Here is a 26,668-nt window from a genome sequence, read left to right on the forward strand (position 1 = left end):
GAAAAAAAATAATATTTGTAACAAAAAAATTTGTTACAAAAAACTAAAATTTTGAAACAAAAGAAATTTGTAACAAAAAAAAAAGGTTGTTGCAGTATGTCCCGTTACAAAAAGTTTTTATAACAAAAAATAAAACTGTTACAATTCAAAGTAATATTTTGTAACAAATTTTTTATACAAAAATCAAAATTTGTTACAAAAGTGATAATAAATTTTTATCTTCAAAATATTTTTTGTGACAATATATTATTTTCTATCATAAAATTTTGTTACAAAATATAACTTGAATTTGTAACATTTTGTTTTCTTTAGTTACAAAAGTACAATATTTTTGTAACAATTTTTTTTAATACAAATTACATACATAATTTATCAAATTATTTTTTTAATTAATTGATATATTAACTACTTTATTGAGCAAGTCAATATTTATATAATATGTAAAAATATAGATAATTCAAACATGTTTCATTTAACTAAAATTGTTTTAAAATAAAATAATATTAATGTCTACATTGATTAGTTCTACAAGTTATATTTATTACACAAGTTCAACCAAAAGTTAAAAGTCTAACATAGATTAGTGTCTCTATGAATCAAAATATTCTTGAGTCCTTTAGGTAGCATGTTGTCACCATTTTAGCACTCCTGTAAATAAGAAAAACCGAAACAAAAAATTAGAAACAACATATAACACCAATTACAATTTTTTCATTAACTTTTATTCAAAATTTTTAGAAAAAAAGTTGGCAAAATCCTCCTCTAAAACTTGGATATTTTCACCATCTACGGTTCCATCAATAACAACTAATTCATTACTTATTTCTCAGCCAATACACAACCAAATTTATCAAACCAAATAATAGGAAATTTGTCATTTACCAACCATGATACAAGTAAAATGTAATAAATATATTCATATACAATTGAACTATACTAATAATATATGAATCATCTATGAATATGTATTAAAACCATGGTTCTGAAAACAAAATTGGACCGGCCGGTTCAATCGAAAAAACTAGAAACCGGTCATCTAGCCGGTCCGGGTAAAGTCAGAAACCGCCTGGTAAAAAAACCGGTGAGAAAACCGGTCGAACCGGAGGTTAACTTGTGAACCGGGAGAATCGTCCGGTTTTTTAGCGGTTTTTGGTTTGGAAATTAAACTACTAAACGGCATCGTTTTGAAGGTGAAAAAAAGAGGAAGGGCTAAACGCAACAAAGCCCTAATCCTAATCTCAGTCTCACACTCTTCGAAGGTAGGAGAGAAAGCACCCACGGGCCACAATCGACCAGCCCCTGTTCGCCGTCACATAGCCACCACCATCGCCACCGCATCCCACCACCATCGCCACCGCATCCCACAGGCACAACAGCGACGGCGTTGACCACCGCAACCACCACGGCGTCCTGTTTCCTCGCCGAGCGCACCTCCTGTTTTGTCGTCTCCGAGCTCCTCTCCTCGTTGGTCGTCGCCGAGCTCGCCTCCTCCATCGTCGTCACCGAGCTCGCCTCCTCCTTCGTCGCCGTGACTCGCCGAAGGTAATACTCTGTTCTTATTCGTTTGTGCCTTCCACCTCGCTTCCTGTTTAATCGTCGCCTCCTCCTTCCACCTCGCTGCCTTCTGATTTATTAGCTTGCGATTTGTTCATGATTTGTTATCTGTGCTTTATTTTATAATTTTTTTGTTCATGATTTGTTATCTGTGTTCATGTTTTGTTATCTGGATTCATGATTTGGTATCTGTTCATGATTTGTTATTTGGATTCATGATGAGGTCATCAGAAAAATTATGTTTGAGGTCATCAGAAAAATTCTGTGTTCATGATAAGGTTATCAAAAAAATTCTTTGCTGCTTCTTGATTTTCTGAGGTTATTTGTTCATGATGAAATGAGTTGCTACTTCATGATTTTGGCTGCTGAATTATTTATTTGTTCATGCTGGATTACATGATTTTGGTTGCTGCTTCATGTTTATCTGGATTACATGGTTTTCTGAAGCTGAATCTCTCTACCCTGCATCGCTCCGCCGCTCGTGCCGCTCTCTGCGCCACCGCGAGCTCATCCGGCCACCACCAACTCTGGGCGGCACTACTTCTGCTCTTCTTCCCCTTTCCATTTCCCAGTCTGTCTCTGCTACATTCCAGGTCCTCTGCCTCATCCTTGCTTCCTGCTCTATTTCTTTACTTTCTTTTATTAATTCTGTTGTTAATTTTAGTTAGATTGCTGATTAATTCTGTTTGTTAGGATAGATAGATATATATGCTGTTAGGTAGCTAGGTTGTGGTTAGAGGATTCTAGGCCTGATAATTGTTCCGTTCTTGATTATCCAACATGGCTTAATACTGCTTGTTTGCTGAATGATGTTGGTGTGATCATTACTGTGCTGTTTCTGTTTCATGTGACCTGATTCTACTTACTGCCCTGCTGAACTGCCCTTCTAGAAATTGCTCTGTTTTTAAACTTGTTACTTAAGAGTTGAACGTGGCACTTTTCAAATTCTTAGTATCACTATATTTCTCTTCCTTAATGATCTATGAAGTTGTTTAGTTATAAACTTTGATGTTTGAAGTTGTTTGTGAACCTCTAATATTAAGTTATGGATAATTTATTATGTGAAATTTTAAATTTTATTAAGTTAGAAATTATTGAATTTATATATTTAAAATTATTTTTAGGTTTTTAATAATTTTATTTAATATTTAATTAAACCGGTTGAATTCCGGTCGAACCAGTGAACCATTGAACCAGTGACCTCACCAGTTTATTGACCTGTCCGGTTCTCACAACATTGATTAAAACCATAAGCAATTTTAGGAGTACCTTTAATTGTCTAGTTTCTTTCATTGTTAAAGCGCGCTATGAAAGAGTTCACAATGGCTTGTTGAGCTTCCAATTGAGCTTTTACTCGAGCTAATTCTTCCTCTTGCCGTGTTCGTTACTTTTCAAGTTTTTCTTTGAGCACATCTATTACACAAGAAAAATTCAACTAAAAATTTCAATAAATTAATTTAGTTCATTGTATCTACTAAACAAGTTAATGTATCCTCTAATTTGACGACCTTCTTCTAAGTTATCACATACTTAAATGATTCAGTTAGATGATTTACATGAACAAATATAAAACTTTCTTTTGTATAATTATTCATTGATAAATAATAAACGCTACCTTGCAAGGTACTCATTGCAGTTGCTGCACAAGCTGGATTTGCAAAATTCACAAAACAACGAATAAGAAGATCTCTACAATGCTGCAATGAACATGCATTTCAACGTAAAAAAAGTCACAGTGAATTTCAACTAATATCCACACACTCAAAATTAGAGAAGCTAATAATATTACCAACAATATACTACATATTTTGATTCTTTGCTCACAAGCCTCACTTCTCTATATCCAATAAAAGGGCGAAAAATGTCTAAGATAACATCAAGGGATGTGAAAAACTGAATAAGCTTAGTTTAAGAATGTGAAATTAGACTAACAATCAAACTACTATTCTTTAATAATTCAGAAGTAATCAAATCAATTTATTCAACCATTCATCATAACACAGTCACAAACAACAAACCAATCAAACCATTGAATTATCAATATATTAATACTGAAATTAATTACCATTCACTTTCACAACCAAAATCCTATCACAATCAGAGCCAAAATCTAAACTCAATAACATTATAATTTTTAACATAGTTGACACAACATAGTTAGCTAAAATTTAGAATTTCAGCATTCTCAAACGATCAAGAAATCAATTATAATTGCAGTCACGAATCCAATAATCTAATCAAAACTCAATACACTAATTGAAACACCAGAACATCATCCCAATACTAAACTAAGCACAATTTTACAACCTCAAACCAAGCCTATTTCTATCAATTAATCACACAAAATATTTATAAATTATTTGCAGTTACTCACTAAACTTCATTGGCATTCATAAGTTAAAACGATTAATTTTAAAATAAATTCCTACTTCGATGTCACAATTAGGAGAAATAGGAAGCGAAATTATTGCGGTAGCAGCATCAACCAAACAGTTTGCAATGGTAGTAGTAATGGCTCAGCTAGAAATTAAAAAGAACATAGCAATAGGCGAAAGCAGCTTTAGTAGCGACTTCCAGTAATCCAAGCAGCAGTGAGGAGCTCCGGCAGTGACGCATTAGCAACAACAGCACTGTTTCCCTTTCTTACCTTTGATTCTCGCGACGCTTCTCTTTTCTCTACACATAGCGGCAATAGTTTCTTCCGACAGTGGCTCCTTCTCCGATGAGCTTCAATGGTGGCAGTGGCAGAACAGAACGACGGCGACACTAACGGCGAAGCCTCGAACCCCTCTTGCGTGTTCTGTTCCTCGCATCAACGGTGCCTCAGTAGCGACTTCCCGGGCTCCTTCTCTCCCTCCACGACCTCGCACTGGTGACGGCCTCCTCGCGGCTCCACAATGGTGATGATGGCAAGCTTGCAGCAGATGCGATTGCAGCTCTCTCCCCATCGACGATCTCTGGCCTAGCCCACGGCTCTTCTCTCCATGCATCTTTTTTCGACGAAATCGATGGCAACGGCAAGGCGTGTGACGGTGACAACAGTCCCCTTTTCCATCAACGACATCCCCCCTTCTCCTCTTTTCCTTCTCCTGGCGCACCTCTCCCTCGAGCCTTCTCTCTTTTCTCTTTGTTTTGTGTGTGTGTGTTAGGTTAAAGGGGAAAGGGAGGGGGTTAAGGTTAGGGTTTGTAATTGAAAATTAAGGTTTTTGATTTGGGAATTTAGGGTTAAGGTTAGGTTTTTATAAAGGAAAATAGATAAAATAGATATTTTGATAAAATTGAATGCTGGAATAATAATTTTAAAACTAAGTATACTTCATTAAAAATATTTATGAACACAATTTATCAACATATTGTTGAGTTCTAATAATTATTTTTAATTTAAATTATAAATTAAACATATTAATTATAATTTATAAAGTACAATTTAAACCCGAAATATCAATTCTTTAATTTAAATTATTTAACTCTTCATTATTTTTTATTACCAAAAATTTAATTTTAAATTATATAAAATAACCAATTATAATAAAATTCACAAAAATATTAATTAACTTAACTCTAAATATTCATAAAACTAATTTAATTACTTTAGATTAATTTCTAACAATAAAGAATTCAAATTAATAAAATAAACCATAATTTATTCATAATAAAAATTACTTAAATTAAACTATATAATTCTTCTATTACTGAATTTTAATCTCTATCATACAAAATATTAAATTATAATAAAATTACATAAAAATCTTGATTAATATAAAAATTAGCTTATCTCCGAACAGATGCTTTGCAACGACGACAAAGCGGTGAGGACATGATGGAACAGACACAACGACGCCAGAGCGGTGCAGAATCACCATCGATGATTACGACGGCGACAACGGCTTCACGCAACTCCAATGGTGACAACGGCGACGGAGCTGGCAATGATAAGGGCAGCCAGGCTCCCCTCTAATGGCGGCGGCGCTACTTCCTCTCTCCATCGCGAGCTCGTCTCTCTTCTCGCGTTATGACTCTCCCAACGGTGGCTCCCCTTTTCCCCTCTCCTTCCTTCTCTTTCTTCCCCCTCAAGCTCCCCCTCTCTCTTTTCTTTCCTTTTCTTTCTGTGTGTGTATGTATGGTGAAGGGATAAGTGTGTGTGGGTTGGGGTGGGGGTTTGGAAAAAATGGCGAGGGTTAAGATTAGATTTTGGAGAGTGATATAAATTAGGTTACTTTTTATTAGTAAGAGTTAGAATTAGAGTTTTTATTTTTTATATTTATTTTTATTTTTAAATTTGCACTATTTTTATTTAGATTTAACAATTAATTTTTTTAATTTAAAAAATTAACTTTTAGTCAACATTCAAAACTTGATTATTAGTAAAAATTATATATTAATTTTATAAAAGAATATAAAATAATATATACCATTTTTAAAAATTAATCAATTAATCTTTAATTTTTTTATCAAAAAAATAATTAATTAATATAAAAATTAAATTTTTAAAACAAAATAAAATTATCTTAAAGATTTTAACATTTTAAAATAATTTTTTTAACTTACAAAAATTATTGTATTTTGTGACAAACAAATAACTTGTTACAAATAATATTGAATTTTGTGACAAATTATTTTTTTGTTACAAAATAATTAGAATTTTTGAAACAAATGGATATTCTTTTACAAAATATTTTGAATTTTTGCAACAACTCCATCTTTTGTTATAAAATATTATAAATTTTTGCAACAAAACACCGATTCATTACAAAAGCCAATATAATTTATAACAAAAAAATAAGTCATTACAAAATAACAAAAAGTTTTGTAACAAAGTATATTGTTATTACAAATCATTATTATTATGTAATAATTTTAAATTTATTACAAAATTTTGTTACAAATATTACATTTCACCATTTCAAAAAATTGCTAAATAAATATAACAAATGCAAATTTGAAAATGAAATTTTGAAAGTTGAAAATAATTTTTTGAAAGAAAAAGTAAAGGAGACCGAATATGCTATTGATTTTGTTGAAGAAAATAGATTTTTAAAATTTGAAATTGAAAAGTTTCAAAAAAAGCACATTGTTAATCATTCTCAAGAACTTGTTGCTGAAAATCATAGATTGAATGAAATGATTAAAGTTTGAATAATGATTTAGTAAAATTTGCATATAGTTTGAGCAACTTGGACACATTACTTACTAATCAAAGACCATTATTTGAAAAATCAGGTTTGAATTATGTAACTAAAAATGCTACAATTTTTGAAAAATTATTTGCTAAATTCACATCACCATCTTCAAAAACAAAATCCTCATTTGATAAATCTGATCTTGAATATTCATCTAACAATGATGCTGCCTTTAAAAAGTCATATTTTGTTAAAAATGCATTATCATCAAGAACGGATTCTACTTCAAAAAATTCTAGTCTGAGTTGCTTTACAAGTAATTAGTTTGTTTCTAAAAAATCACACTTTGACAAAAGAACCTCATATTCAAGAAACTCATTTGTGTAAAAAAAATTATGGTTTCAGTTATATTTCAAAAAGAAGTGCCAATGCTAGAAATAGCTTTGTCAAAAGAAATGCACCTTTTCTAAAAATTAAAAAAATTCTAAACCTTTAATCACCATCAACACCATAACTTCAATCGGTTTTAGCAACATGCACACAGAAATCACTGCTTTAATTGTAATAAACTTAGTCACTCTTCTTTTCAATGCTTTATTGACAAAAGAAGAGTAGAAAACAAAATTACAAAGTTGTTTGTGATTTCAATGAACTTGGGCAACAAAGATAAATTAACTTCAAAGAATCCAAATTAGTTTGGATACCTAAAGTTACTTAAGAGTGTGTGCAGATTTGCCTAGTATCCAATAAAAAAAAAAAGACATATAGTATTTGGATAACAAATGTTCTAGGCACATGACGAAAAAATCAACATTATTCTTTGTCAAACTCAACAAATATGATGGAGAATTTGTGACTTTTGGTGATGACGATAAAGGTAAAATCATTGCAATTAGAAAAGTAGGTAAAGATCTCTATTTTCATTGATGATGTCTTCTTGGTTGATGGTTTGAAGTACATTCTTTTGGGTATTAGCCAATTATGTGATTTGGATTACTTGGTAATTTTCAAAAGATCAGAGTATCTTGTTGTGAATGAAAAGTCTGATGAAGTATTATTTGTTGTAAATTGTTGTGATAATGTGTATGACCTCACTCTTGATGAATTAAAGAATCAAAATGTAGCTTGTTTTTATTTTAAAAAATTTAAAAAATGGTTATGACACAAGATTTGGTCATGCTAATATGTTTCAAATAAAGAAGCTTGTTAAAAAGGATTTAGTGAAAGATCTTCTTAAGATTAAGTTTGACAAAAATATCACATTATCAAATAGAAAAACAAAAAAAGAGCTCTTTTAAATAAAAGAAAGACATTTCTATTAAAAAACGACTTAAGTTGCTACATAATTCTTCTAATTTTTAATAAAAAAATATTTCAAAGATAGCCTGATAAAAAGAGTGATAAAATTTTTCATAATTCTTCTAATTTTTAATAAAAAAATATTTCAAAGATAGCCTGATAGAAAGAGTGATAAAATTTTTCATAAGAGATAAACTATAACGAAGTGACTTAATAAAAATAGAGTATAAAATTGTTATTAGTACTACTGTTTTTTTTTTTTGCATTATTATACCTAAAAATATTAATAAAATAAAAACTAATTATTTTATTAAAATTAATATAATTATTTATTACAAATATGATAAAAATTAACTCTTATTGAAGAGTTATCAATATACCAATGTGTTTAAGAGTAGATTCATGAATCCTGATAATACTTAATAGGACATGGAAGTGAAGTATAAAAGATTAAATGGAAAAGAATATATGAAGAACAAAGCAAAAGCACTAGGGAAACGAAACACATAAGTAGTGGAGAAGTGGAGAAGTTACAATATCAGAGCATATTATTACGCAATGCAAGTAGTGGAGAAGTTACATTTAATACCCAAACAATACCAGGGAAACGAAACACATAAATTTTCAGGTGTGTTTTTGTGAAAAGAAACCAAGTAAAAAGAGATTAATAAAAAGACAATTTAATTTTTATTAATTACTCAAATAAACAGTGCAAGAATGAAAGATACAGAAAACGATAGAGAACAAGTATTGAAATTTTCAATGATGTTACGAGAAGATAAATTAAGCATTTTAAAATTTTATGAAATTTTATAAATGAAGAAGGGTAGGAGTACAAAATTAGAAATGTTAACGTTTATCTGAATTTATTGTTTGTAATAATTATTTATTATAAATTTAATTTTTTTAATTTAATAATTTAATAATATGTTTTATCAGATATATTTAAATATTAATATAATGATCTGATAATGAAAACTAATAAATTTTAAGTGAATGTTATGGTACTTAAAAAGTGGTGTCTATTTACTAAAAGAATTAAAAAATTTTATTTAATTTAAAAGATATAAAAATAAATAATTTTTAAAAATTAAAATTTATTACAAAAAATAAGTTAGACAAAATTTAAACAAAAGTTCGTAGGTATCATAAAATTGGCCTAAATTCTAATGATTGTGTAGTTAGCATTCCTCGTGCAGAACGCAAGCTGAAGCAGCTTCCACCACCACTACAAACAAAATTCACGAATTCAGTTTCAAAACCCACAAGAACATAATCAATAGGGCTAAGATCAGAACAAATTTCTTGATAATGCTGCCTGACAAGTTGGATGATGTTATCCTTTTGCTAACTGCACCTCTGACAACTTTCCTCTCTATTTTAGATCCAAAACTAGGGACATCATCATCGGATGTTACCCTAATTACTGGACCTCTGGCAACCTTTTTTTGTATTTTAGAATAAAAGGTAGGGACATTATCTTCATCAGATTCAGATGTTACCCTAACCGGACGTCTGACTTTTTTATCTATTTTTGAACGGAAACTAACGACGTCTTCACGGGAGTCGGATGTTACCCTAGCCGGACGTCTGGCAACTTTCTTCTGTATTTTTGAATGGAAACTAACGACGTCTTCATCGGGGAGTATCCTAGCGGGACGTCTGGCAACTTTCCTCTGTATTTTTGTACGGAAACTAGGAACATCATCGTCACTTGTTCCCTCTCTAAGCCGATCCATTACTGATGGCAAATATAGGACCAGTTGGAACGGCTTCTTCTCTTTCTAGCTACACATCTCAGAGCTCATTCACCCGAATGTTCTATGTATAGTATGATCTCGACCTTGAGACAGACCAGGGCCATATATAATGATGGAAGGATTTGTGGTCATATTCATCAATTACAGCCCAAGTAAATAAGTAATTTTATTAAGAATCTTTGGTCAACATTATATTTTCTTAAACAAAACCCCTATATACTTTTAAATATATATAATGAAAGACTAATTAAAAAATGACTAAGTCTAGCTCCCCTCAGTCAATGAGTTCATATACATGTATCAGTTAATTATCCATACAAATTCAACCTACAACCGTTTTCTTTATATAATAATCGAAGCCAACATCTATCTTGATTCTTAAACTGGAAAAAATTATATTACACAGCGATAATAATGAGGATTGCAGGATTAAGTAATGATAAGATCATAAGAGAGGAAGGTTAGCAAGCCTGCAACTTTTTTTAGTCAACGTTAATCAATTTTTTTTAATTGTGTTATTTATGTTAAATTTTATATCTTAGATTATAAATTTTAAATTTTAAATTATAAATTCTTAAAAAATAAAATCTTTTTGAATTAAAAAAATTAGCTAATATTAATTATTCATAAGTATTTTAGTCTTTTTAAATTGAGAAATTATCTACAATAAAATTGTAAAGAGTAAGTTGAAAATATAAAATTGTCACAATCTTTTTATTCTGAAATTGTATGTCGTTTCCAATGGTAAGGATTGTACCTGCTATAAGGACACATACACTCAAGTTAATATGCATTGCAAGAGACATTAAATTAGAGATTATATTTATATGTGAGTACATGTATTTAGAATAGTATCTATATTATGAGACGATGATATTATTATGAGTTCATTTTATATGATTCCGAGATTATGAATTGTCTTTTAAATTTAGTTGATAAATGAGAATAACTTTTTTTTTTTCTTTATGATTTGTTCATAAGATGTTTGATCAAGGGCAATGTATGAGAGAGCAAAGCAACGACGATTGAGTTTAATTTCTGTTCGGAAGGCAAAACTGTATTTAAGGCAAAAATTTATACAAATTTGGACAAGACAAAAATTTGGGTAAGCTCTAAAATATTCTGTATTAAAATGTATTTATATAAATAAAAGATTAAACTCAACGATGATTTTGTATTAAAATGTATTTATATAAATAATTATACAGTATTAAAATGTATTTATTCCAAATGCAAAAATTTAGAATTTTGAAACTTTAGAGGATGTAGATGTGGTTCTAATTATGATTAATTATGAATAATGTTATATATATTTAAATTTTATTGTTAACTAATTATAATTAAGTTGATATAATATAACAAAAATTAATTATAACTAATATTATTTTAAATCTTATTGTTTAATTTAATTAGATTTAATTCAAAAAAAATTGAATATATAACATTATTCAATTAATTATAAAGAGTGATGATATAGATAAACACAAAAACTAGTCAATATATAATGGGTTTGTAACCTGTGTCTTAGAGCACGTCTTAAAAGAACTATAAAAAAATATTTGATTAGAAATTAATAAAAAATTATTATTTTCAATACATTAAATACATTAAAATTTTAAAATTTTATTATTATTATATTTTTAATATATATTTTAAAACACAAAATAATTAAATTCGCATATATTATATTCAGTAAAAAGAATGGAAGAAGAAAAGAGAATTCGTCAAAAGTAGAGAGGTAGCTAGCTATTATATAATATATAATTTTGGAAGGTTATCAAGTGTACCACCGTATGAATATGGAACATTTCAATTCCAATAAATTGATCCGTCTAGATTTAATATAGATAATGGTGATGGTGTTGATGCAGTGTAAAGAATGTATTGTGAAAAAACAGCAAAAGAGGCCCACGGTACTCTGAAAACCGATACTATCGTTGTGCATAGTTTAAAAAATTGAACGCCAACTTTGTGGTCATAGCTGTGACAAGTGTGCCAAATTGAAGTGATTGCTTTTTTTTTTTTGATCAAGTGGATTGGACAGTCCCCAATCTTAAGCATTACACCCATGTTACACACACACACAACACACTCACACACACTACCATGGATAATTGGGTATCATGGGTTCCTTAAACCAACAACCAGCCTCAGCTGGGACTAGAACTCGAGTGCAGCATTGTATGAGGCAGATAGTTAAACCATCTGTGTTGGACCTCTGCTGCGAAGTGATTGCTTTAGTTGGGATTAGGAAACTTAGCCGAGCTGACATTCAGTTGGGCTATGGGCTCAAAAAAATGGACTTAATATAGGAAGTTTTTTTTTATGGGAATGTTATAATGGAGTAATTTTTGTTGGGATAACAAAAACATAGTGGCATGAAAAAAATTGGTGAGTACAAATTAGATAAAAAAAATTTGTGAATACAAATTTTTGGAAATTCTTCTGATCCTGCTTTTTCTCTGGTGTGATCCCATTCTCGCGCTCCCAAGGAAACACTGCCGCCATTAGTGGTGGTGGCTTGGCCACAATCGGAGAAACACACCATGACCGACTTGCAGCCGCCACCGCGTTCATCTCGGAAGCCTTCGCTTCAAGCACCGCTCATCTGTTCCTTCTTCCTCCTCGGTGCCGCCTCCTCTGTTTGCCGTTGTAGCGTCGTCGGCACCGCGTAAGAGCTCAGATGTGGTGGTTTTGGTGGTAGTCACGGTACCGTCACCTCTGTCGGTGATGAATCGGCAAAGTTCACCCTCTCCATCGCGACCACGCCGCATCGAGTCCCATTACTGTTACCCAAATTGGTCTCATCCACTGCTCGTACATCCATCTCGACACCGTCAATCCCAATCGCGCTAGGTAATTCCAAATATGCCTCTGAATCTTCTAATTGGTGAATTGCTTGCGAAACCCTGTAATGTTGATTGAAATACTGGATTGATTGGAAATTTGGCTTGTTCTGTATTTGCTGTGAAAAGTGGAACTGACGGATAGATTTGAATTTCTGGGTTTGAGATTTGAATTTTTGCTTGATCTGCACTTTCTGTTGAATCCTCTTGTTGTTGTTAAGGGAGGAGGATCTGTAGATGTTCGCTCGCAAATGAACTGGTTGGATGTCATTTCCTTCAACTAATCAGACTAGATATCTGTTTGTTGTCAATTATACTTTTCTTGGAAGAAGTCCTGTTAAGTAATTATCGCACTAAGTTTATTTGGGTCGTTTGAGCAGAAGATGATGACACTAACTTTTTGCTCCTTTTGGCTGTGGATTCAAGGCCCTTTTGCACCACTTTGTTATGTGTCTTGGGCAAGGTTTAGCACATGCTAGAACCTATATCCCGTGTTTATGTCAATAGTGTACTGGAAATCAACTGATGTATGACTTATAAATTTTGTTAAGTTGAACTTAGGGGATCAGCTGCTCCTGTAGCAACTAAAACAAGTCCATTCATGCCTTGGATGATTGGCCTTATTTTAGTTGTGTGACCCTGAATCCCTGTGTAGGTTCTAATTATGTGAAAAACTTATGAAATGTTGCATCGTATCTTGTTTTCTTATTCGCACAGGTAACTTAAATAGTTACTAACAATATGTAGATTTTCAACTGAGTTGGCGATATCATCCTTTCAAAATCGCGTGGTGACCTCATAAATTAATTTCTCGCTTAACATTTTTAGGTGTAGTTATTTCACTCGACTTGAGCTACGGAGGAGAATTGAATCTCCCAACTTTCCTGCCGATTATATTTGTGCCTTGCCGCTTTTGTTGAATACGGAATGAGGCGGTTAACGTACATGTCTAACTTATTTTACATTTAAACAGTATTCATTTATCCCAATTCTAATAAAAACGGTCGGAAAGATGAATAATGTAGATAATTGAACAAGTCATGTCCAACATAAAGGAGTTTTAGGAGAATGAGAGTTGAGTTAATAGCAAAGGTTCAGCTACTTGGATGGGCAATAAAAAAAATCCACGCAACACAGAATTGTATAATAAAAAGAGAAATGGGAGTTTTTTATGAACTTTAAGTCTTTTATCCTCCTTTTAAATCAGATAAAATTATTTAATTAAATCTTAGTTAACCACATGGCTTTGTTGGAGATAAACATGTTGGTAACTTAGTTTAAGTTAAGTATTAATTACAAAAAATTCTCTCATTTCCTATCAACTTCAGAGAAAAGTTACCTCATCATTCTCTGTCATTTCCTTAGATCATGCTTCTCGAATTTTATTATTGTTATAATACCCTAACAAGTTACGAAAATATTTTTTAAATACACCCAAAATCTCAAATTTATAATTTAAAATTAGACATTAAAAACATGGTTTCATACTATGTTAATATCTTATTAAAAAAAAGCCTCTAAATCTTAGTATTTCTTACTTTTTATTTTTAGTAGGTTTTTTTCATGAATTACATATTTGAACGTGTTAAAATGATTAAGATGTATCTCTATAAAAAATAGTTTTTCTTTTCGTTTATGACACATCGAAAGTAGTGTCTAAAAATTGTTTCTAAATTGTATTTTGTTAGTCATCTAAAGTGGCGAAACTGAAATGAAAGTTTTCAATTTTAAATCTTTAAATTAAGTTTCAAAATTAAGATTTAAAATTCTAAAATTCAGCTTTGAAATTTTCAAGTGTAAATTTTATACACTTTTTTATAACAAAGAATTTAAAACTGATGCTTATTAATTGTTTGCACAGTTGCGTAACTCAACCTAAGCTGCATGTGATATCTTGTATGTATTCCTGCTAAATGTCAAATGAGGTACATTTGGACAAGGTAAATTTCAGGTTATAGTAATAGTAATTGAGAAGTACAGTGACCCAATAAATCTATACCAGTCTCTTGTTTGTACATGGAGAAATGTTTCTAAAATTTAGTAAATGAGTACTCTCATGTACTTGCTGCACTCATGCGATGACTTCACTCTTAAAATCATCTTTGGGGTTGCTCTCAGATCCAGGTGGATTGCTTTGAGAATCAAAACTTTGGATTGTTATATAACACAGGTTGATTCGGTATAATGAAATTGCACATACTTGCAAATGAACCACCATGTTCTATGGGTCAAGCTGATGGTAATCACCATGGTTACCTCATAACGAATATAATAACCTCATTCAGATTAAGAAGAAAAATCTTCACACAAAATTAATTGACACTGCGGGATTCATCTCTTTAGAAACATTTAACATATTCAGTTCAGTTTGGACATTTCTTTACCTGTTGCCAACACACACCTCCCAATTCCTTCATAGCATCTCACCCTTACCATAAATCCTTCTTTTGCGTTCAAATTTAGCATACTTTCGTTCGACGGTTGTTGCTTTCATTGCCAGCATATGACACCTGCAACAGATTAAAATCATGGCTTAACATCGACTGTCCCCTGTAACCGAATTGACATGCTTAAAGAATTTTATGCTTATGCCATCTCCTCCTGTGCGCAGGCAAGTACTCCACAAACTTTTGAGGCAAAAGATCATGGTTATGGTCATCCACAAAACGTGCCACAAACCACTTTCCCGTTCCAATCCTTGGCTTTATCCGCATCTCGGCAGGACACCCATAACGGGTGACAACCTTGTGCTCTCTTTTGCGATCCTGCTTTTCTAACCATTTCTTGTCCCGAAAACCTTCTCTATTGCACAAATACGTAATCTGCACAAATTTCCCTCTCTTGTTTTTTATCTTCTTACCTTGTCGAACAGCAAAACCCTTCACCCGGCTGTACTCTTCATATATACGAGCAGCTTCCTTAGGATTGTTGAACTCCATTCGCAAAAAATCACCAGCCATTATTGTCACAACTTCAGCCACGTCCATTTCATTCTCAACACTTTGCTGTCCTCCAGCTACCTCAACCTCATCATCTTCCATTCCCATATGTTGTGCTATTTCCTGAAAACACAATTAATTCATATATTGAGTCCACATTGCCAAACTTAAATAATGAAGCTATTTGCATATTCACATTGGGTTGCCGCATTGTAAAATACATCTTTTAACCAAACCTCCTTACCAGATACCTCTTCGAAGGCAATGTCCCCCACCCTTTCACTCACTCCATCCAATACCGCCTCATCCGCAAATGTGCCTTCCATCCAGGACCCCATTGCGAATCACTTTGTCTGACCTGCACACCACCTAATCTCAATGGCTCAAAACAAGCAGGTGTTGAAATTATTATTTTCAAAGATATCTCATCAATTCCAATTTCAACAAGCAATTATTTCATGCAACCTGACTGAAACAAGAACAATTCACAACCATACACCTCAAACACTATCATTAAACCAGTAATTTCAATTTCATGATCGTTCACATTAACTCAACATACTCTTTACATGCAACAATTAACCATTTTTCTATCTCACTTGTAATCTCCCACTCAAATCCTTCCCAAATTTTAATTCCTAATGACCACGTTGCGAGCACACTCCCAACATTACTGCAGTTCGCTCATTCATACTTTCCACTGCATTAGCAGCATTACCCACCTCTCCTACAATCCAATACTCAATAAACCACCATCAATGCCTCACAATACACCATTCTCAATTGCAAGCAAACTATTAAACATGTATATACTTCATCATAAACATCATCTACATCTAATGTGTCTTTATTACTAACCTTAGTTGTAGTATTTGTCCGTCTAACTTTGTCCACTTTGGTCTCGATGCATTCAAGTGAAATTCCCTTCTTAAAATGATGGTCCACCGTATCCAACATCTCCTAACGCTGCCCGTCGCACCCTCCGTTGCCATTTCTACCGACCCTCAAGCCTTCACCGTCTTCCATTTCTGACACCACTGGAAGCCCCAATTTTGCTAACTAGCGCATTCAATCCCAACACCAACTTGGTTATTGCTCTCTCCTCACTTCAATTCAGCTGAGTCTGTTACCAACTTGGCTATTGCTCTCTCCTTATTCCAATCCAGCTGACCCTGTATGTAATTTCCTAAATAAAAAATGAGGATGTTATTGTAATTTCAGTGTTTGTATAACGACAAAAAAAAAACACTTCTACCCGTTAGTGCTAGGAACAATGCTATTCCAAAAAGGACAATGGCATACCTGATAACTTTCCTATAATTTTTTGTGCTAACTCCATCATTTTTCATTTTATATTTTTTTTCTATTATTTCCATCATTTCCAACATGCCTGAGGTAGAAAAGAAAGGTAGATTATTGTTCTGGACCATAACTTCAGACCTATTATTTCGATCCACTAGGTCGGTTCATTACTGAGGTCCGAGGTCTGAGGATGGAAAAACTCTTTAGACCAACAAAGAAAAGATTAATCCCGATATCCCTCCAAATTCTGAGAAATTTGATTTCTCTAAAATGAGATAGTTTGTAAAATAATTAAGTAAAAAATTAATTATTATTAATTTTATAATTTTTATAAAATATATATTTTATTATCTTAATTTAAGAGTAATTATTTTTTTATTTTATCATTTTATCAGCTTTTTTACTTTAGAGGATTTTGATTCAATTTTAAGAATAACTTCTTCGACTTTTCCAAAAAATATAATTGTGAGGATCTTCTCAAATTAAGAGATTTTCGACAGATTCTCGTAATCATTGGAGATAGAAATTTTAGACTCTTCAAAAAATATTAATTTTAACTCTAATTTTATTACACTTCTTTATGGTAGATTGAATTACAATGTATTTTAAAAAATCATAAATATTATAAATTGAATACAAATTAAAAATAGAGAAATACAATTTATGTGCCCTTTTCTTTTGGGGTTGAAGTGCAGTAGAAAAGTATTTGAAAGAAAAAGAAGGAATTTGTCCATATATAGTTACATTTTTTTTGCTTTTTTCTTTTTTATTTCATGTCATTGGAAATTAGGAGTTTGAGATAAATAACCTAATAATAATAAGTGTGGTTGGACTAATATTTTTAATATTTATGTTTCAAACTCATAGTTTATATTATTTTCAAATTGTAGGCTATTTTTAAATAGATCCAAATTATTATATCGATGCATGTTAAATCCCATAATATATATAACACATGTTACCTGATCAATAGTCATTATACATTTAGTTTGAGAGTACATTTATACTCCAAATTTGTTAGATGATAATTAAGTTAGTCAAGCTTAGTTTGTTGAAATTTGTATAGTAGGTTAGTTTGTTAGTTTTTTAATTGTAAGCATATATATTATAGAACTTGAGTAAGTAGTTTTTTGTATGGTTCATTCTCTCATTTTGGAGATGCCAACACTCATGCTTTTTCTCTCTCAAAACCAACTTCTTCTTCCATCTCTTTCTTCCACTTTCTAGAACTTTCTTCTTGTTCTTCATTCATTCTTGATTTCTTTAGTTTTCTTCCTCCATTTTTTCACTTTTCTTCACATCTAAGCTTACACGACATAAATGATGAGAGTTGCTTCACCTCAATTCATGGTTCTTTAACATGGTGCGGTGAGCGTGGAACAGAGGTGAAGGCTCTAATCACGAGCACTGATGTGAAAGATCTAATAGGTTTGAAGTTTGAATCAAACTTGTGGTTTTGAGCATCCGAATCTTGAAACTTACAAGATCATTGAGTTGAATCCCTAATTTTTAGAAAGAATGGCCAACCAAACCTCGAATTTCGACATTCAAACACTTGCAAACCTCGTTAATCAGGTTAATCAATTGCAATCAGCAGCAAATCGAGCGAACAAAAGTCTGATTATGGATCCAATGAGTCCGTATTTCCTGCATCCTGGTGAGAGTCCAGGAACTCCTTTAATTTCTGTGATTTTAGGTCCCAGTAACTATCATGCTTGGGAGAGAGCTATGTCTAGAGCGTTGAGATTTAAAAATAAATTGAAGTTTGTTGATGGAACTTTAGTAAAACTATTGGAAGATGATTCACTGTTTGATGCGTGGGATAGATGCAACACATATGTGGTGTCTTGGTTGAATTTGTCTTTAAGTTTAGAGATAGCACACAGTGTGGTGTGGATGAACGTTGTTGCAGATATATGGCGTAATTTGAGACATCGCTATTACCAAAGAGACTCTTTCAGAATGGCTGAGTTACAAGAAGAATTGTTTAGCATAAGGCAAGGAGACCTCAAGATTACTGCATACTTCACCAAATTGAAAGGAATTTGGAAAGAGTTAGATAATTTTTGCCCAATTCCAGCATGTAAGTACTGCACTGGAACTTGTGATTGTGGTTTAGATGTGATGAGGAATTACCAAGAAGATGCCAATGTAGTGAGGCTCCTCAGGGGACTAAATGATCAATTTGTCGTTGTGAGGTCCCAGATCATGTTGATGAAGCCGCTTCCAACGGTAGATGCAACCTTCTCACTTTTTTTATAGCAAGAGAGACAAAATGCAGATATCATTGAAGGAAAAATATTGATAACCACGGGTGACACTAGAGCCAATCAAGGCTTTAACCCTCAGATCAATATGGCCACTAGAGGAGGTAGGAGCCTTAGAGCCAGAAGGGGTAGATTAAATGGAAGAGGAGGCAGAGATCAAACTTACAAACAGTGTATATTTTGTGGTAAGAGTGGACACACTGAGAATGTATGCTATAAAAAGTATGGATACCCACCTCATATGAGGAGTGGCAGTGGCAGTGGAATCATCAACATGGTTACTGATTTGAATGGTGATAATATTAGTAACAACACTCAAGAAGCAATTAGCAAGTTAGAGGCTCAGTTCTCTGCAGATCAGAGAGCAGCATTATTGGCACTTCTTGAAAGGGAGAATAATCAACAACAGAGTCATAACACAGGTTCTAATCACACCATTTCTCTACCATCAAATCAAGATATCGCATTCATTATGTCTTTGGCCATATTTAGTCCAAATTCCTGGGTCATAGACTCAGGAGCTAGTGAACATATTTCTTTTTCATTAAAATCATTCAAAAATTTGTATCACATAAAACCTATACGCATTAACTTGCCTGATGGTACTCAAACAGTTACTGACGTAGCTGGAACAATAGAATTTAGCAACACATTTCATCTAGTACATACATTATACATTCCCAACTTTAAATTCAATCTCATTTCAGTATCAAAATTGACTACTGATCTGAAATGTGAATTCGTTTTCAATGATTCTACTTGTGAGACACATGATTATCTCTCCAAGAAGATGATTGGAGTAGTTGAACAAAGAAGAGGATTATATACATTTGAGAATCTAACAACTATTGCATCACCAAAACTGCATACAGCATTATCATCTCTTAGTTGGCCTCACAACTCCAATAAACATGAAGCAGGAGCCTTATGGCACTTTAGACTAGGACATATACTATTTCAAAGAATAAATGTAATGCAAAAATCATATGAATTTTTGACAAATAAAGGATTTATGGATCCTTATGATTCTTGTCCCTTTGCCAAACAAAGAAGGATAGCTTTTTCGCATAGTTTCTCTTAATCTTTAGTTTTATTTGATCTTGTACACATGGACATATGGGGACCTATAGGAACACCTTCCATGGAAGGTCACAAATATTTTCTAACAATAATAGATGATAAAAGTAGATATACCTGGTTGCATCTCATGCGCTCTAAAGTTGAAACTGTTTTCCATGTGCAAAATTTTGTCAATTTCGTACAAACTCAATATGGCAGCACCATAAAAAAAATTAGAACCAACAATGGTCTTGAGTTTAAAATGCCTTCTTTCTACAATTCCAAAGGCATAATTCATCAAACAACTTGCGTTGAGACACCTCGACAGAATAGAATTGTAGAAAGAAAGCACCAACATATTTTGGAAGTTACTAGAACATTAATGTTTCATTCAAATGTACCTAAAAGTTTTTGGCATTTTGCTGCAGCTCATGCTGTCCATTTAATCAATAGGCTTCCTAGTGTGTCCCTCAATGAATCATGTCCTTATCAAATTTTAAAAAATAAATTACCTAAAATTGTTTACTTGAGAGTATTTGGTTGCCTTGCCTACGCATCTACATTGACTGCACATGGGAAGAAATTAGATACAAGAGCTAGAAAATGTGTACATCTTGGTCATAAAATTGGAGTTAAAGGATATCTTTTATAATGATTTGTCAAATAGAGAAGTGTTTTTGTCAAGAAATGTCAGTTTTTATGAATATGTACTACTTTTTTTACAAACTGAGAAACTTGAATCATCATTACAACATCATGCAGCACCCTGCATACCTACACATTATACATTTTTTGACCCTTTTGACTCACCTCATCATAATATCATCAATAATAACACAAATCACACAAAATCTAATGGTACTTAGCATGCATCTCATGACTCTCAACACACTTCTGCATCCATTGAGCTAAGCAATGACAATTCTAATCAAATTGCACCTAATAGTCCTCAATTAGAAATTACTCTTAGAGGTTCAGCACCCCAAATAATACTTCATCAACATACATTACATGAAAACCATGAGTTGCATTTAGAGATACGAAAGTCACTTCGCCCTAAGAGACCACTGTCTTATTTGAGAGACTTTCATTGCATGATTGCCTATTCCAATAGTTCAGCTACTACCAACACCACACATAAATATCCCCTCTCACAAGTAGTCTCATATGATTCGTTGTCCCCAAAGCACAAAGCATTCACACTAGCTGCATCCATGCATTTAGAATACAAAACTTATGATAAAGTTGTTAAGGATTCGAACTGGAAAGAAGCTATGAATAATGAACTTTCTGCTTTGGAGATGAATAAGACCTGGACACTTACTGAATTGCCTATTGGAAAAAAAGCAGTGGGTTGCAAATGGGTTTTTAAACTCAAATTGAACTCGGATGGATCTATAGAGAGACACAAAGCACGCTTGGTGGCACAGGATTTTTCTCAAACTAAGGGTGTTGACTACAAAGACACTTTCAGTCCTGTAGTAAAAATGAACATGTTTCAAATAATTATGGCTATTACAGCTATCAAGAATTGGCATTTGCTCCAATTAGACGTCAATACAGTGTTTTTACTTGGAGATCTCAATGAACTGTCTATATGAAACCTCCACCAGGTCTCAAAATTCACAAACCAGGTCTGGTATGCAGATTAGATAGATCCCTCTATGGATTAAAACAAGCAAGTAGACAATGGAATACAAAACTTGCTGGCTCTCTAACCAAGACTGGCTACACTCAATCTAAGCATGACTATAGCATGTTTACCAAGAACACTTCGAAGGGTTTCACTGTTATCTTGGTATATGTTGACGATTTAGTGGTTGCAGGTAGTGACTTGCAGAAAATTCTTCACATCAAGACTTATTTGCATAACTTGTTCAGAATTAAAGATCTTGGGGAGCTCAAATACTTCCTTGGCATGGAAGTAGCTCGAAGCAAGAAGGGCATTTCTATTTATCAGAGAAAATACTGCCTTGACTTACTGCATGATTATGGAATGCTTGTTGCCAAACTAATATCCACTCCTATGGATTATACCACTCATTTATCAAAAGACTCGGGAACCCCTCTAGCCTCAACTTTAGAATATCACAGAATTGTTGGAAGACTCTTATATCTAACAAACACAAGACCTGAAATTTGTTATGCAGTATTTAGATTAAGTCAATTCTTAGATTGTGCTACAGATAAACATTTTCAAGCAGCATTGAGAGTGTTGAGATATCTCAAAGGAGCACCAGCAATGGGTTTATTCTTTTCTTTAACCACTGACCTCACTTTCTCTGGCTTTTCAGATAGTGATTGGGGAACATGCCTAGATTCTAGAAGATCCATCACAGGGTATTGTTTTTTCTTGGGCACTTCAATAATTTTATAGAAGATCAAAAGGCAAGATACAGTTGAAGCAGAGTATAGGGCATTAGCTTCAGCAACAAAAGAGGCGCAATGGCTTCATTACATGATGAAGGAACTTCAGATTGACCAATGTAAAACCCGGTTAATTAACGGCTAATTAACCCATAAATGAGAATTTATTCTAGAAAGCCTAAAACGTGATTTTTATGGCTAAATGTGATAGAGGAGACTGAGACGAGAATTTTGGTACCAATTTTATAGAATTCGGACCAAGATTGGACCGAACGGGCCAAACCGGGCCAATTGGACCCAAAGTGGGCCCTTGGCCCAACATAACTTAACCAAAACCCTAGTTTTCAGCACTCTCTCTCCTCATTTGTTACACACACAAGCTGAAATTAGAAAGAAAGGGAGGAAGAACACTCTCTCAAGTTCTCTCCCTTGGTTGATCTTCAAACCACCATAACTTTTGATCTAGAGCTCCGATTGCCGCCCCGTTTGCGGCCACGCGTTCACCGCGGAGAGCTCTACAAAACCCATACAACCAATATTGAGGTAAGCCACACCTTGCTGTTCGAAATCTCAGCCCCTATTTTCGAGTTTTATGGGTGAAATGTTGAGATTTTGGGTTCTTTGATGTTATAGGACCCAACTCTCTTGAAGGAGAAGGTTAATCTTGTCTCCTTGGACCTTGGGTGTGGTAAGATTCTCAACCCTAGTGTATTTTGTTGTTTTATGATGTTTGGGTTTTGAAATGTTGTGTATGGGTATGATGATTGTGGCTTAGGTTGTGTGTATATGAATATTGGAGCTTGATTGGTGATTTTGAAAAGCTTGGAAAGGGTTTGGTGGTGAAAAATCTGTTCTTGGAGGTGTTGAGGCCTTGAGAGCTTGTGGATAAGTGATTTGGAAGTGCTCCGGTGGAGCTTGGGAAAATCGGCTAAGGTATAGTTTCGGTTTCCCGTATCTAATATGTAATGTGGTAGGAAATACTTAGGCTAGAGGCCCTAAGATAGGCATTGAATGGTTGATGTTGTTGAATGATTGAGATATATGATGTGGTCATATATGTGATGATGATTATTGATGCCTTGGTGGTATGATGTATGAGAAATATGCATGTTGTGATATATGCTTGATGATTGGTTATGGTTGAATTGTGGGTTGAACCATGTTGATGGTGAGTATGATGTTGTTTGTGTACCATAATGATTTATTGGAATTGGTGTTGTTGAGAATTGGCATGAGGAATAGTATACGATATGTCAATATGTTTGAGTTTGAGCCACTTGGGTGAAGTGGGATAAAATGATGATATAGTGATTTTGTATATTGTGGGTTATGTGTCAATGTGTGAGTTGAGGAGGCTTGATGTTGAATTTGATACGTTTGAATTGATTTCAAAGAAAAGGGATGAAATTGGCATGTTTTGGTTGATTTTGGAAAGAGTTGAAAATGGTTTGTTTTGAAAATGGCATATTGTGGTTTTGTATGAAAATATGGTTTTTGGGCATACTTTGACGGGACATAACTTGGACTACGGATCTCCATTTTGTACCAAATCTGTTTAGAAATGAAATTGGATTCGGGATGTCCATGCCGTTCGAAGAACGGGTGAAAAACGATTTAAAATGAGGAAGTTATGTCCGTTGGAAGATTGGGGTGTAAATCTGTGAAATTCTGCAGCTTTTAACTTAGAAAATTTTTAGCAGAACGACCCCTTGCGCGTGGGCGCACCTGGCGCGTACGCGCCGATCTTCCGAGAAGTGCCATCCACGCGTACGCGTGATGTGCGCGGGCGTGCCGATTGTGCTGCACCCAATGCCCAGCCATTTTCCAGAGAGTTATGCCAGGACTGTGCCGGTGTTGTGCCTGGGGCACGAGAACACCCGCGCGTACGCGTGGTTGACGCGTGCGCGCCGATGGGCAAGTTGGTATCCACGCGTTAGCGTGCATGACGCTTACGCGTCGATGAGTTTTTAAGGCCATCCACGCGTGCGCGTGGAGTGCGCGTACGCGTGGCCCTGTTTTCATCTCAAAGTTGATTTTTGAGTTTTAAAAGCCAAATTTCATACTTCTAAGCCTCCGAACTCACCACTTATATCTTAAATCAGTATGATATGCCTAGCTATGAGAGAAGGAGCTAGTGGATGTGGTAACTTGCGAGTGAAGCAAGGTAAAATGAATGATCATTGAGGATCATTGATGAATATGTGAGATGTGGAGGATGGTGGTGGAAGTGCTTGTTATGCCATTGGCCGAAGGGCCGTAATTGTTTATGAATGGGCTGGTTCTGGATTGAACCGTGAGCCGGAATAGCTGTGTATGCTATGGATATTGGCTGGTTATGGATTTAACCGTGAGCCGGATGGCTGATATGGATGTTGATCCATGGATGAGAATTCATGCATGTTTATGCTGAATTATTGATATTTGTGATTTGCACTTCCACTCTCGGAGTTACGAGTTTTCCTGGGTAGTAGCAGTGACTAGCCACCACGTGCTCCAGGTTGAGACTTGGTACTCTTCTGACCCTATGTCATAAGTGTGGCCGGGCACTGTGAAAGACCCGGATGAGCTCGCCCCCGTATATATTCACCAGTGAGGGTGATGGATATAGATCATGATTATGATCAAGTTTATGACGAGTATAACTCGAGTTGGGGATGCATGACAGAGGGACAGTCTGATGGTTAGCTACCAGGACTTGTCGGGTTGGCTCTATAACCGACAGATGATATCATCAGCCACTAGGGACAGGCATTCATCATATGCATACTATACGAATTGTTTGAGATTGCCTATTTGATTGCATATTACTTGCTAATTGTCTAAATGCCTTACTTGTTCCTAATTGTACATTTCTTGTTTGATATAACTGTGTTTGCTATATTATACTCCTGCTGGTGGTTGGGAGGCCTGAAGGAATTGGAAAGGGAAGTATTAGTTAGACTGAAGAATCCTTAGTCAGATGCCCTTATATGGTTTAGCTTGTTTATAAGCTTTGACATTATCTGGAGGAAGCTCTAGGATTGCCTATGGCTTTCCTCTATTATTATGTATTATATATGTGGAAACTGTTACCTGCTGGGAACCTCTGGTTCTCACCCATGCGGATTTTGTGGTTTTCAGATGCAGGACGCGAGGTGTCCCGCTGATGCATGCTGGAGACTTCTGTTATTGCGAAGATCCTTTGTTCTTGGGGCTATGTTTTGGTTTATATGTTTTGTTTAGATACTTTTATCTCCATTTAATAATACAGACTGTGATGACTCCTCTTATGGGAGATTTTTGGAGAATAGGTTTTATGTATTTGTGTCCCTTTGGGTTTCCTTGGGGTTTTCCTCATTTTTATCATATGTATATATTGTTATGCTCGAACCGGTTATCTTCGCAGCCGGATCTTGAGTCTTGATATTCCTGTTTTTGACACTCCTTTGTATATATATAATCTCGCGCTGGTTATTCTTGTTCGTTACGTTTTCGATCGGAGTGTTGCGCTTTTGAGTTGCGGTTTTTGTTTACCCCTTTTTCTACAAAGGCTCCTAGTTATAATCAATTATTCATACTACTATACGTACTAAATTTTTATTTTAGAGGTCGTAATACCTTGCCATCTCTGAATTATGACTTAAGCATAAGACTCTGTATGGTAGGGTGTTACAACCAACAACGACCAATGAGGATTTATTGTGATAGTCAATCAGCATTACATATAGTTGCTAATCCTGTTTTTCATGAGAGGACAAAGCATATTGAAGTGGATTGTTATATTACAAGGGATAAATGGCAAGAGCGGGTCACTAAGTTGCTGCCAGTAACAAGTGCTGATCAAGCCGCAGATATTTTAACTAAAGCTCTTGCACCTAGCCTCTTTCGAAACTATCATAACAAACTTGGACTATTGGACATTTGCACTTCAAGTTTGAGAGGGAGTGTTACCTGATCAATAGTCATTATACATTTAGTTTGAGAGTACATTTGTACTCCAAGTTTGTTAGATGATAATTAAGTTAGTCAAGCTTAGTTTGTTGAAATTTGTACAGTAGGTTAGTTTGTTAGTTTTTTAATTGTAAGCATATATATTATAGAACTTGAGTAAGTGATTTTTTGTGTGATTCATTCTCTCATTTTGGAGATGCCAACACTCATGCTTTTTCTCTATGA

General features: G+C 34.0%; 2 protein-coding genes and 1 long non-coding RNA gene across 10 annotated transcripts; 2 read left to right on the forward strand and 1 right to left on the reverse strand.

The window, feature by feature from the left end:
- Positions 1-12,069: 12,069 nt before the first annotated feature.
- LOC112750034 (uncharacterized) lies at positions 12,070-13,287 on the forward strand. Its single transcript, XR_003175324.2, has 2 exons — positions 12,070-12,589; positions 12,801-13,287. It is a non-coding gene; the product is annotated as an uncharacterized lncRNA (long non-coding RNA).
- A 1,222-nt stretch (positions 13,288-14,509) lies between these two features.
- On the reverse strand, positions 14,510-16,796 carry LOC112750035 (protein FAR1-RELATED SEQUENCE 5). Of its 8 annotated transcripts, none has more exons than XR_011873769.1 (5): positions 16,377-16,796; positions 15,763-15,887; positions 15,440-15,641; positions 14,964-15,089; positions 14,510-14,835 (listed from the first exon to the last, which is right to left on the reverse strand). XR_011873769.1 is itself a non-coding variant. In XM_072219743.1 (4 exons), exons 2-4 carry the CDS (start codon positions 15,854-15,856, stop codon positions 15,070-15,072), a joined length of 309 nt encoding a protein of 102 aa, XP_072075844.1. In that variant the 5' UTR covers positions 15,857-15,887; positions 16,377-16,642; the 3' UTR covers positions 14,510-15,069. The 8 variants fall into 8 exon arrangements, 3 of the variants coding, with proteins under 3 accessions (XP_072075844.1, XP_025654337.1, XP_025654325.1); XR_011873770.1 differs by having other exon boundaries at positions 15,763-15,876; positions 16,377-16,682; XR_011873767.1 differs by having other exon boundaries at positions 14,802-14,835; positions 15,770-15,887; positions 16,377-16,642.
- Positions 16,797-18,338: 1,542 nt separating this feature from the next.
- On the forward strand, positions 18,339-19,082 carry LOC140177215 (uncharacterized). Its single transcript, XM_072210254.1, has one exon. It carries the CDS (start codon positions 18,339-18,341, stop codon positions 19,080-19,082), a length of 744 nt encoding a protein of 247 aa, XP_072066355.1.
- The last annotated feature ends 7,586 nt before the right edge of the window (positions 19,083-26,668 follow it).

The sequence above is a fragment of the Arachis hypogaea genome, chromosome 2 (assembly GCF_003086295.3).
Source record: "Arachis hypogaea cultivar Tifrunner chromosome 2, arahy.Tifrunner.gnm2.J5K5, whole genome shotgun sequence".
Taxonomy (NCBI): Eukaryota; Viridiplantae; Streptophyta; class Magnoliopsida; order Fabales; family Fabaceae; genus Arachis; species Arachis hypogaea.